Consider the following 13,931-nt stretch of genomic DNA (forward strand, 5'->3'; position numbering starts at 1 on the left):
AGATCTGCAAGTGATTGCATTTGGACTAGAAAGATGCATTTTGTATAACCCTAGATGTAGATCCAAAGCACAGTGATTTTCATTTCCATTTTAGAAGAATCTGAGCATAGATAATGAATGTGTTACCATTAGTTACCACTAATTTAATTAGAACAAGAAGGAAATGCACTGTAATCTCGAGTGATAAAATAAAAGAAAGGATCATAAAAGAAATGGGGAGGAAAGAGGGGAAATAATCATCCATTAAGTAAGAAAAACCGCTATGAAATAAGAGTTAAATGTAACATTTGTCTCTAAAGGAATAAGCAAATATATATACATATATATATATATATATAAATTAACACGGACCCTGTGACATCATTGTGGGATGAATGCATCACATAAGGTTAAACATTCAAACAACAATATCCCTGGGTAGAATATGCTGACATTTTTAATCCTCTATGCAATTATTTTGTTCTGTCCTGCAAGATTGACAATGCTGCTCGGAATATATCACATGTTTTGAGTGCTGATTTTAGAACAGCTGATGTCAGAAACATTATCTACATAATATATCTTGCTCCTGACATTCAATTTAGCATTTAAGGACTGAAAGGAATACTCAAAGCAGAGAATGAGAACTTGAATAAGACAAAATAAAACGGACAAAACGAAATACATTGGTTACGAGGAGGACAGAGGAATATTTATTGACAACTTATCAAATGGTGGCTAAAGAAGACGTCTACTGCTCTGAGAGACATTTAAAAAAGACTGAGGATTCAATTTGCGGTAAGAACGTGGCACTTAGTGACATCTTGAGAAAGAAAATGGGTAAAACATTCTAAATAATCTAAATTCCATTGACTTTCAAACAGGACTACAGTCCTTGAGTCAATTAGGCACTTTTGAAAATTTTACCCTATTTGTCCACCCAGTAGTGAAGATGGGATAAACCAAAACAGCTGTTGGGCAAGAATATTGCAGTAAGTTTTGTTCTCAAGAGTTTCATTTTTCTGGTTTCAAGTTCAGCTTCTCTATAGCTCATCCTCCTCAAGAGACCTTGTTGAAATACAATGCTATAGTTCTCTTGCTACGGCCTTGAACAAAGAACATCTAGTACAAATGCTTGTTTATCTGATAAAAGGCTATGATACAGCTAATCAAAAGGCTTTTATTGAACAGATTACAAACATTATAGCCATACAGAACACAAGATAAGTAGTGAGCCAAATTAACCTAATGGTACAGGTAGTTTGTTACGAGAGAGAGAGAGAACCACCCAATGAATAGCTATTCAAGAATTGTTATTAATTTGAACAGGATCGTGAAACTCTTAAACCAAAACTAGCATCCATATGCATTATGAGACCACATCCAAGTAAAACACATTTACGATTAAGGCGTACAGGAACCAAGATGCAAGATACACTGATTCAGATCAGTCCTGCTCTATGTTAGTCTGTCAAAAAAAAAAAAAAAATTACTCAAAAGTAACCTTACCTCTAAGCTAATTGTGCCTAAAATCTTTAAATATTAGCATTAAGTAAAATAAATATTTATGTGATTTTGTAACATTAGTGTTTGTGATTGGAAAGACCCATTTCTAAGAACCTGCCCAGACATTAAGTATTCCATGATTTACAGTAAGCTCTCTTTCTTCCATTACCCACCTAAAGGTTAGCTAATTTCTTTGTATTATTTTTGTAAAGTGATAATATTTCAAGGATGGAAGCATTTCCAGCCAGTAGGGAACCTGAATAGAAGAAAGTACCAGACATTTCTAGGTTAAAAGATGTCAATTGTGATTCAAAATTAGGAAGGAAATGAAACTAGTTTTTAATAGTACATGAGAGGCCATGCATCAGAAAGCAAGGGCTCAACGGGAACTCTGCCTTTTCGTGGAAGTACAGTGAAATAGTCCACATGAGAATCCTATATTTGTATTCAAAGGCAGCAGTGTGCTTCTACAGTTCACTGTAATTCTTCTCCTGAAATTACATCATGTCCTATGTGAGCAATAAAGTGACTATCTACTGACTGAGAATGCATTCAAATGACATTCTAATAAAACATTATTTTACTTGAGTTTTTAAAAGGAGGAGCACTTTATAGGATATAACTGATACCAAATGTCAGCTCTTGTGTGTACCCCGGACTTTGCATCACTATAAGATTTTGCACAGGATACACAAGATGGGTTTTCCACCTGGCGCTCACAACCTCCAGAAGGGTTACAAACTGGTTCCATGGCTCACAACCACCACATGGGTAGGATGGGGAGAGAAGGTGGTCCCAAAAGGTGGTTTCTGTTGTAACATGGGAAGGTTCAGAACTAGTGGGGCGTCTGACGAAGTGGGTATTCACCCACAAAAGCTTATGGTTCAATACGTCTGTTAGTCTATAAGGTGCCACAGGACTCTCTATCGCTTTTTATAGATAAAAAAAAATCATTAGTCAACCACTCCTAACCTGGCCTGAAAGACACAAACCAAAGGACTAAGGATTTTCACTACTTTAATGTAGAATATGATTTCATTAGCTAGGGCTAGGGCTGGTTAGTACCGGTCAACACTGAATCAGTTGGGTGTGATCAGAAAGCAAAAAATATTATGCTAGATAAAGCTAGAGTTCTGTTAAACCCTTCATGATTAACAGCTGTCACTTTACTGGATATTGATGTAGAGTGGAATCAAATGCAAAACTTGCTCTTAAAACAAAACACTCATCATTACTTATTACAGACTCTCAAATTAGAAATGGAAGAGAACAATTAGGTCATCTAGTCCATCCCCTTGGCAGTGCAAGATGGTCCCTACATTAAAAGATGTAGTGCATAGTGTAATGTCAGCAGCATTGAGATTTGCTGTATAACTGTACTACCCAGAATACATAGCATTCATGAAACATTTACATCACTTTCGTGGAACTAAGCAAATCCTTATCTACGTCTTCCCCAATACTGCCGAGTATTTAACTTTGTGAAATGTAGCAACATATTGTAGTGCCGCTGAAAACATCCCATCACTTTTTATTATCTCACAGCAATGAAGTCATCAATGGGAACATTTCCCACCATTTACAGCATATATTTCTCCAGACAGAGGCCTACAGTTAGGGCCCTACCAAATTCATGGCCATGAAAAACGCCTCTCGGACTGTGAAATCTGGTCTTTTGTGTTCTTTTACCCCATACTATACAGATTTCACAGGTGAAAACCAGAGTTTCTCCTATTGGGGGCCCTGACCCGAAAGGGAGTTGCGGGGTGTGTGTGTGTGTGTGTCATAAGGTTATTTTAGGGAGGTTGTGGTATTGCCATCCTTACTTATGCGCTGTCTTCAGAGCTGGGTGGCTGGAGAGCAGCAGCTGTTAGCCAGGCGCCCAGCTCTGAAGGCAGCAACCTGCCAGCAGTAGTGCAGAAGGGTGGCAATATCATACCACACCACCCTTACTTTTGCGCTTCAGAGCTGGGTGGCTGGAGACTGGCGGCTGCTGACTGAGGGCCCAGCTCTGCAGGCAACAGTGTAGAAGTAAGGGTGGCAATACCATACTATGCCATCGTTACTTCTGCACTGCTGCTGGTGGCATTTCTGCCTTCAGAGCTGGGCTCCCGGCCAGCAACTGCTGCTCTACAGCTCCCCAGCTCTGAAGTACGGGTAGCAGTACTGCACCTCACCTATAATAACCTTGCGACCCCCCCTCCCCCGCCAACTCCTACAATTACAAGAATATGAAATTTCAGATTTAAATAGCTAAAATAATGCAATTTATGGCTTTTTAAAAATCCCATCCCCATGAATTTGGTAGGGCTCTACCTATAGTCCTCAAGGAAATCACATTGAATCCTTGTCATCTTTTGCCGACAGATTAACAGAATTTTAACAGCTAAAAATATTGATGGTCTCAAAGGTGAGCTTTCCTTCACTAAAGTCCATTGAATGGAAAAATATGGGCAACTTCAGCAACCAACAGGAGAGGAATATGGCAGCCTTCAGATCACAGTATTAGCCTCACTTATTTCATCAGGGATTTTGTTAATTATTAATATAGCCTTTTTTGTCATCATGTGAGGCTAAAAAGGGGTAATAGCAATATTAGTCAATGTGGGTTTATTATGGGTAGTATGGTGTTTTGTTTATTTATTTATTTATTTTTATGGCTTAAGATGTTCTGGGGACTCTGATGAAATGTTTACATAAATAAATATACAAAGAAGTTGGCATTTAACCACTGGTGACAATTTTCTGCTCAGTGTGGTCGCTAATAAGATTTGTTTTTTTTAAAGTTCTTACAACACTAGAGTATCTCTCTTTATGAGCCAAATTGAAATATTCAGCATCTTCGTCCAAAACCCAAATTGGTTGTCACAATGTCCACTTCAATTAAAATCCAAAATCTGACTATCCAGTGGCTAAAATTCACCAGTAGCAATTTCACTAGGAAACGTGTATGGATTGATCCGTAGTTCTGTGACCATTCCTCAGGACACAAAGGTGTGACGGGGAGCACATCCGCTATACATGCAATTTTACACCAGTTAGAAGTCTACCTTACTTGGAAAGAACAAGTGTCTGGAGGTGTTATAGATTGGTTAGAACTTGGACTTGGAATAAGTCACCTGGGGTGAAATTCTGGCCACCATGAAGTCTTTAGGAGCTTTGCCACTGACTTTAAGGGGGACACGATTTCATCTTACATTTTACGCTCAAATACCACTGAATGACACTGAACAAGTTGCTTTGAGCCTCAGTTTACTCCTCTGTATAACAAGAACAATCCTCACCTACCTCATGTGGGTTCTGAGAGGATTACTTAATGTTTATGATATGTTGTGTGATCTTTGGTGAAAGGCATTATGTAAGTGGAAAATATTAATTATTTCCTACCGTTTAGAATAAGCATCATATATTGCTTTTTAGGTCTTCGCTGAGGAAAGGATCCCTATTCAGGTCAGTGCATAAGCACACGCTCAACTTTATGCATATTTAGAGGAATTAAACTAGTGCTTAAGTTCTTTCCTGAATTGCAGACTTAGCATGCAGAGCAATCTATGTTTTTATGTATATGCTAAAAATCTAAATGAGTGTTAAAGGTTTTTTTTAATAAAAAAAGTAATGCAGAAGCAAACTACAACAGGAATGGCTTAGTACAGTATAACAAACAGCAAGAACTCTGAAATCAGACGGAGTAAGCACAGAGATCAAAAACTCTTTTAAAATATCACAATGGTCTTTAGTCCAAGTTAAGCTTGTAATTCAAAACCAATACTTTCTAATCAATATGGCACTTCACTGTGGTAGCTGACAGAGCTGAACTGATACAATCAGCTCATCTAACAAACTGTTACCCAAGCAGCAACATTTGTGGAGTTTATCTAAGAACCATGCAAGCAGTGAATTGTAGCATATAAAAGAAAAGACCAAAAAGGTAAAATTATTACATCATTGCTACTAGACTGAAAGATACCAAGTTACTGCTCTAACATATGCCTTAACATCTGAAACCTGTCCAGATGTTTGATTTGATTTCTCTTAGGCATAAACAAGGCATCAGTATTTTAAAAGGAGAAGTACAGTTAGAACAGTTTAGTATCATTTTTCTCTCATGGTATGGGACAGCCTGGTTTAGAAGCAAGATAGATGCCACCTTTATTTCCTGACTGTACTACCATCAGGAAACAAACCATTACAGAATGAGATGACGAGAGAGAACTTGCTCTATAATACTTGGCATCTTTGCTTTCCAACGTAAAATTTAAGGAGCAGGAGTTGTTCAGTTTCCTATACAACAAGCCGTAAGCCACTGTAAAATGTTTACACTCTCTTGATGCCAATATAGTCTGTACTGTTACAAACACATGAACTTCTGATGCACTAGGAACATGACTCTCGAGTGGTGCAAATCTGAGCACTCTTAACCTTCAAGGAGGAACTGCTATCAGTCCTATAAGTATCTTGAAGAGCAAAGATCCAAGTGTGATGCTTCGTAGTCCACCTCTGGGATTCATTCATCATGTGAAGTTTGGGGGCGGGGGAGGGGCAGGGGAAGCCTCAACATGACAGCAGTTATTGTGTTTGGTTATTTGTTTGATTTTTTACAAAGTAAGATGCCCGGATGTTATGACGAAACTTGTCATTCAACCACTGATGGTAGTTTCTTGCTCACTGAATTTCATTTGCTTTAAGTTCTGTGCATTAAATGCACATACAGTAAGAGTACAGTATCTTACTTGACATACTAATGTTTTCTGTCAAAAACCAAACTGGTTGCTGTGCTGTCCACTGAGATTACCAGATCTCATTATCTAATACCTCAAAGTAAAGTTTAAACTACAATAAAACTGAAACTGATGCCACTGTATGATACAAGGTTCTTTAGAAAGATCTTCTAAAAGGTATCAAAAGCTATTGTAATCTCTATTGAGACTTGAACAAATGATGCTCCCCAACCTTACGCCCATATTTTAAGAGTGCTGTTCAGAGCATTCAGCAGAGCTGTCTCAGTGCTGTGACCTGAAACCAGAAAGGAAAATCTCAAGCAGATTCTTAACAGGTAAGTGAGATAAAACACTGATCCTCAAATATACACTGAAGACACTGTGCTGAAAGAGGTAAGATCAAGAAGTTCCCTCCACAAAAATCTCTAGCCTTCAGACATGTGTCTAGGCAATTTGATAAGAGCTTAACTTTTTTTTTTTTTTATAAATGAAGTTCCAGAAGACAAAGTCAAGTAAGGGCAACTACCTGTGTATATATTAGAGCCACTCCTGAAAAACTAAAAGCTGTTTTTGATCATTTATTATATAAACTATCCCATTTTATTATTTTCTAAAGGGGAAACCCAAAAAGCTTTTGGGTACTGAAAGATGCAGATGATCTGAGAGTGGAACATAAGGTTAAACTTCTCCCTCTATTTATGGTTCTCTCATAAATTATATAGTTCTCCATTCAGATGATTCTGTAGGGAAAATAGAACAGTGCTCAATAAACATATTTTGTAATCCTTGTAAGTCAGTTAATTTTCAGGTATTCCTTCCTCTCAACGTATCCAGACTTCTTGTATGTGCAGATGGAGTCTGAGGATCATCCTGGTTAATTTTCAGAATTTTTCTTATGGACCTAGCCCAATCAGTACTAGTCGTTAAATACAGTAATATATGAAATTATGACATTTGCCTGAAATCACTATCAAAATGAATAGTACAAATTTATTTCCTGTGGAATCACTTGGTTCAGTGTCCTGAAGTTAGACAATAGAGAGTGAAATCCTGCTCAATGGAAATCAATAGGAATTTTACTATTGATTTCAAACAGGGCCAGGCTGGAAACCAATTTTGTCTGGAAACCAATTTTGTCTAATCCCATGCCCTCATAACAGAGAACCAGGTAAGAACAGAGGTTCTTAAAGTGTGGTCCATGCACTGCTTCCACATATCCACAGAGTTGTTTTTGTCACAATAGGATGACAGCTTTCACTCTTTCAAGAGGTTACGCTTCCTGCTAGTCACAGTCCAGAATAGGATATCTTCCAGGGACTCTGGGGGCTTTTTATTTTTTAATTAATCAAAACAACCACTCCCCCAACCATTTTTTCCATCCTGCTTTGAATCCTGCTTCATGCATCTGTTTGTCAGGGTTTTTTTTCCCATGTATATTCAATGGTGACCAAAGTTACACCCATGACCAGAACTGAAAGGGTAGCAAAAACCAGGGAGGCAAAAGCAAACTACAGAGCAACCTGAGGACATTGGAGCAGTAGAGGCTGCACAACACTACGCCCAAGAGACAGAAAATGGAGGGGAGGTGGTGAGCAAGGTAATCAAGCAGCACACAGCTACCTGAGAAGATGTGGGATTGGGAAGTTAGGAGCTCTGGCACAAACAATCTCTGTTTAAAGAAGAGGGCCACAACATAAAGTTTCAGACTCATGGGGTTACAGGACTCTGAGCGTTCCCAAGACAGAGTTAAGTAAACTTCACAGATTAAAAACAAGGAGGCCTTTGTGTTATTTCAAATTGCTACCTCCAAATGAGCCACGGAGAACCTAAATGCTACTGCAGTTATTCATTCTGAAATGAGAAAACAAGCCTTCCAAAATTACATAATATTGAAATGTATCTGTGAAAACCTTTTCTGTTATTTTTAAAAAGAGACACAGTTTGTGGGGTCATACTTATTTCTACATAGCGGCTGGGCAGGTCTCGCATTTCACTGGCATGCCGTTCCTTTACCGAACATATCTAGAAAACAAAGACATTTTATTCAGTGCTATTCATCTCAAACTATGTTGCATTCTGAAGCACTTAGAGACATATGCATTATTAGAGCTTTAACATAGCCTGGGCTTTGCATTGTTGTAAGCTGGGCAATTACTATTTACCATTATCATTTAGAAGGAGACCATTAAAAACGGATGGAACTGCAGGAAAGTGCTACAGTAACCCATAGCCACACAAATAAACCTTGGAGGAGGAAGGAAAAATGACTCAATTTAAAATCTGGTTGCTGTGGTTCATACAGATTAGTAACTATGGGCTCGGTTTTTGTGTCACCTCCTTCTTCCACTGAGTGACCCCTCAAGCTTTTCAGTGGAACTAAAGTACTGCTCACTCTGAGTAAGTATGGCAGAACCAGGCCCTGTACATTTGTTTAGCTGATTTACAAAGCACTCTTGGTCTAAGTGTATGAATGTTATGAAACTGATACAATTTGCAAATGTAAAAACAGATGCAAAACTTTTAATTAAACCTCACAGTATAGAAAACTCTTCCAAGATTTTAATGTCACAAAAAAGCATTTTTTTAAATGATGTTTCCCATCTCACTATATCCTCCCCCATACCATTTGCTGATACCAGCCATTTTTAAATTTCCAACACTGAGCACTAATGTAGCAGTCTGTTATTAGAAAGCATCTAACATTCTTGTAACAAACTTATCAGATACGAGTCTCAGCAAATCATACATGTCTCCAGTGCGCGTGTTTAAAATGCCAGCTCCTTGCTAAAACAGGATTGAAAGAAAAATATTCCTTTCCATTTCCATGGCTGAAGGAAACTGTGTGTTCATTTCAGCAGTCACAAAAAACCCACCTCATGACAAGCTGTTTCTGCTTATGCTAATAAAAATAAATGAATTCGACAACTCTCTAGGTACTTTCAAAAGAGGTAATCTCTTGAAGGCACAGAAAAGAAAAACGTCCCTGAGGATTATACACACCGTATGTACAGAGAAATCTGTCTGGCCACTGGGTGTCTGTCATTACTCCTCCTCCTGAGGGTCAGCCCAATGATATTTCTATGGCAGCAGGAGCTCTGCACACAGTTGTCAAACCAAATTCCATTCTTTTCAATTGTCTTTGCTTTTCAAAACTAATCTTTTGTTTCTCTGTCTGTGATAACAGCAAGCATTTATTACAAGGACAGGTAATTATACCTTTACTGAAGTTCCCCAGCCAATAATCAGTGTTAAATTATCTTTCCAGCAAAGGCTGCAGGGATACATATCTGGGCGAAGGCTTATATCATCACGAGGCACATTGGTAATTCTTTGCTTGGAGATCATGTCAAGTATCTTCACACCCTGGAAGTTAAATACAATCCAGTCTTACTTACTATGCCATCTCTCCTACAAATGGCATCTCAAAACATTTTGTGGTGTTCGGCATTACATGACAGAATATTCAGTCTATGGCATAAGTTACAGCTGTGTCAAAAGAATGTATAGCAGAAATATGTAAGTGTTCAATATTAAGACCAATACAACCCAGGAGAAGAGAAGAGAAATTAAAGAGGTACAAGCAAGGGAGACATATTTTAACCCATTTAATAAGTGACAGGATAGGATATAGAGACACAGGAATGAGGAAGAGAAAAAGCAGGCAGATAGCAACATCTGAGACAGAAGAAGCTCCAAAGCAGAAGGATCTTGTGAAATTGTGGGAAGGAACAGAGAGAAGGCAGGGGCTGGATGTGCAGATGGAGTCAGGAGACGAAAAAGAGGAGCATCAGCGAGGCATCAGCACCACTGAAGTAGAAGACAATGTTTTTTAAAGCAAACTAAACTCAAAATTAAAACAACAACAACCACCACCACCAAAAGAAATAGAACGTACCTAGTAGAAAGCTGCAGTGTTTCTTTTATTAAGTTTGCTAGCAATTACCCACTCTAGAGGGAGGAGCCTAGTGACGTTTGCAGATTTGTCAGGATATTTTTTGGGAGAGCATGACCAGATACAGGTAAAAGGTGCTATTGGTTAAGCCTCTCCATAACTGTTCGCTAACAGCCAAGGAGGAGACTCCACAGTGGTTAATGCTGTTTTAAGCAGCATTACCTCTCCCAATGAGATCTCTTTGGCTTTATCTACAGGCAGAAAAGATGACGATGCTACAAAGGACGGCCAATCCCCTGCTCCAGCATCTCTGAGACCAGCCCCACCTTCAAAATCTTGCTGTGCCGTGCTGTAGGAGCACTAAAAATTCCCTAGCACGTGTTAACATAGCACTGTTTGAAAGAGAACCAGTTAGCGCACAACATGCTAATGCAGACTAACATTTACACGCATCTGGTGGAGACTAAAGCACGGTGTACAGAAGCCCTTAGTCTTTTAGCTCAAACTGAAAAGGCTCATGCTCTTAGCTCTGGAGGTTCCCAGTAGATAACCCCTGTGTTGCTTAACTGTAAGCCCTGTAACTAGCTCATGCTGTCTGTGGCTCAGGCACAGAGGGGAACGTTTAACAAACAACAAACATGTCTGATGGCAGAATCAGGGCTTACAACTATAGATTCAACCTGGTGGCTATTTCAGAATATCAGTTATCCAAAAGATTTGTACACAACATGTCAAAAAGAACACAAGGGGAGAATAAGACCAACATAGCTAAATGGTAACACAGACAGTTATGAGGACACAAAAGGCATTCTATAAAGTGGACTCAACAGTACGGAACACTAACTGCACTGGATAAGGAAGACATTGGAAATTAAAAAGGCTAAGAGAAAAACAAAGGGTCAAGAGTCAAATATATTAATTTTCTGGAGGGCAAGCATCATTTCACATTCAACATAAGCAAAAGCCTGGCTGTGACTTTTTTTGTCTCTGACAGATGGCATTCAGCATGTTATTAGTATTCCATGTTCCTATGTGGTACTCTCTAGAGACACCTCTCTTCAACTGCCATATCTACTCCCAGCAGATTCTCATAGAATAAATATTTTAATTGAATGGCTCTGAAAAGAATGGACCATCAGCAGTAGCCATGCAGGAAGACGAAGCAGCCATTGAAGCTGCATTCTCCAATGGTAGAGTTGTCCAGAAGAAGCATATCACCAGTAGATCCATGCAGCAGATTTGGCAGGCAATGCCTGTTGATTATATATAAATTAATTCTAAAAATGGATCAGAGCAAAAAAATCCTTGAATACTTCAGCTTCAAAAAGAAACTAATAGAAAAAGGGTAACATATTCAAAAGGGCTAAAATCCTATTTTCATAAGTGACTTGGGTTCCTAAGTGCCTAAGTCACATTTGAAAATGAGACTTAGCTGCTTTTGAATATGCTACCCACACTGGCTACTTGTCACTATTGGGCTTTGGCATTTTACTCAATTTAGGCCTTGACCTTGTAGTTTGATCTGCAAATGTAGGTGAAATTCCATGGTCTGTGTTATCCAGCAAAAAGAAGAACAGGAGGACTTGTGGCACCTTAGAGACTAACAAATTTATTAGAGCATAAGCTTTCGTGGACTATAGCCCACTTCTTCGGATGCATCCGAAGAAGTGGGCTATAGTCCACGAAAGCTTATGCTCTAATAAATTTGTTAGTCTCTAAGGTGCCACAAGTCCTCCTGTTCTTCTTTTTGCGGATACAGACTAACACGGCTGCTACTCTGAAACCTTGTGTTATCCAGAAGATTAGACTAGACGTCTACAGTAGTTCCTTTAGGTCTTAATCTATGAAATTATACTTTTAGTAAAAAGAGTCGATTTTCTGCTAAGCATTTTCCAAGGGGGACTCCCAAAGGCCTATCCAAATTAGGAATTAAAAAAAAAAAAAAAAAAAAAAAGATCGCACCCATGGAACTACACTGATGTTGTTACACAGGTGCAAACCTCAATGTACTGTAGACACCATTCATTGGTTTAAAGTAGGGCTCACAATAATGTGATTCAGTATGGCGGCTTCTCAGTGCAAGCAGCACTGGTGTCAACCCTGCTTTCCACAGGGGCAGGGTGCATCTCTAATAGGGGTTTGCACAGGTATAAGTCTTTACAGTCCTTCAGAAGAATACAGCAATAGTGAGTGTACTGAAGAGAGAGAGAGAGAGAAAATTTACACACCTCAAACATACATTCTTCCCAATGTTTGACTGCATTAATATTCTGAATAATGGAGACAAATGTTTTAATATATCAGAGTATTTTATAAAAGGAGCATTCTGGCAAACTGACCTTTAAAATGCTTCAAGTATCGGCCAAACTTGATGCAACAATACCAGGTAACTTTCCATGTATATTTACCAGAGATGGCAGATACAGTAGTAAATACTTACCATATTATTGGCCCAAGCAATTAAGTGTCCTCTCCATTTTACATTTCTTATGTTTCCTTCTCCTTCGTGTAAAACAGAAGGCTTCCATCTGTTCATCCAAGTCTTCTCATATAACAGCAACTGTGGAGGAGTATAACAAAAACATAGTTCAGTGAAGTAGTGCTATATATAAAATAAAACTTTTTTTGATTAGTAAAAGTATTTCTAATCTTTGTGTTTGAATTGAAAGAGAAAAAAAAAGTGTTGTCCAACCAAACAAAAAGAGAAGCAATAAGGTCAAATATTTTAAATAGTTTCCAATGTCAAAGCAATACATTTATTATTTCAGAATTAAATCTACTTTAATAATAATAATCAGCTCTTATATGGCACTTAAATGGCTTTGCAAAGGAAGGTGTAATTATACCCATTATAAAGGTGGGGACATCAAGGCACAGAGGGATGTGAACTGATTTGCTCAAGTGTCTGCAGGTAAGCGAGAAAACACAGAATAGAATCCAGCTCTTTTGACTCCAATCCACCAATTTAACCATGGGACCATTGCTCCTTTCATGTAATAGGAGATTAGACATAGCTTTTTACATGTACGGCATAACTAGCACCAATCAAGCAATGATATGTAGGCTCCAATCCCATGATCTGATCCTTACAGCCATGCAGAACCATCTTTATTTCAATGGGGCTCTACATAGGTATACAGATCCACCCATGCAGATTAGATTGCAAACTCTATGGGACAAGAACCTTGCCTTCTGCCTATAAGAAAGGTTTCTATTATATTTAATAAATATAAACAAAATTTTTAAATAATTTCTGAAACTAATAAGTACTTCACAGCAAAAGAGAAATAATTCTCAACTAAATGAAGATTGGTTCCAGGACAGCCCAACTGTTTATCCATTCCAGTGTACCCCCAGTACATTTTTATTTAATATGGTTTTAACATTTCTGGGGTGCTATCAGTTTATTAGCAACACATGAAAAAGCCAAAGTCCCTGCCCTGGACAGCTTACAGTTTAAGGCCCTAATCCTACCAACATTTATTCACATGAGTAACTCAACTACTTCAATGAGTAGCTCATGTGCATATAACAGGACTACTCATGTGTCAAGTCATTCCCTGCAACCACTTGTGCATGTATTGAGGACTAACTCAACAAACTAAAATTCCAAGGAAACATTTCAAATGTAAGAAACTTACAGACAACCCTGCCTACAGATGGAACATTTTTTCTCTAAATGCTTAAATGATTTGGATGATCAGAGATGATTGTTTTAAAAACACACTTTTATTAGAAAAAAGGCTTCAGGTAATAGCTATATAGATTGCATGTCTTTTGCATGACCACAAGATGGCACCAAAAGACAGATATTTCCAGAAAAAGTTTAATTGGAG

General features: G+C 38.3%; 1 protein-coding gene across 8 annotated transcripts in view; it reads right to left on the minus strand.

The window, feature by feature from the left end:
- VPS41 (VPS41 subunit of HOPS complex) overlaps positions 1-13,931 on the minus strand; it is a 152,566-nt gene that overhangs the window by 67,761 nt on the left and 70,874 nt on the right. For all 8 annotated transcript variants that reach the window (XM_024106434.3, XM_042844793.2, XM_024106435.3 and 5 more), the window contains 3 exons: positions 12,536-12,655; positions 9,420-9,566; positions 8,159-8,225 (listed from right to left, as the gene is read on the minus strand). In XM_024106434.3, the coding sequence (XP_023962202.1) occupies positions 8,159-8,225; positions 9,420-9,566; positions 12,536-12,655 (334 nt within the window). The remainder of the gene's footprint in view (positions 1-8,158; positions 8,226-9,419; positions 9,567-12,535; positions 12,656-13,931) is intronic.

Source organism: Chrysemys picta, chromosome 2 (assembly GCF_011386835.1).
Source record: "Chrysemys picta bellii isolate R12L10 chromosome 2, ASM1138683v2, whole genome shotgun sequence".
NCBI lineage: Eukaryota > Metazoa > Chordata > Testudines > Emydidae > Chrysemys > Chrysemys picta.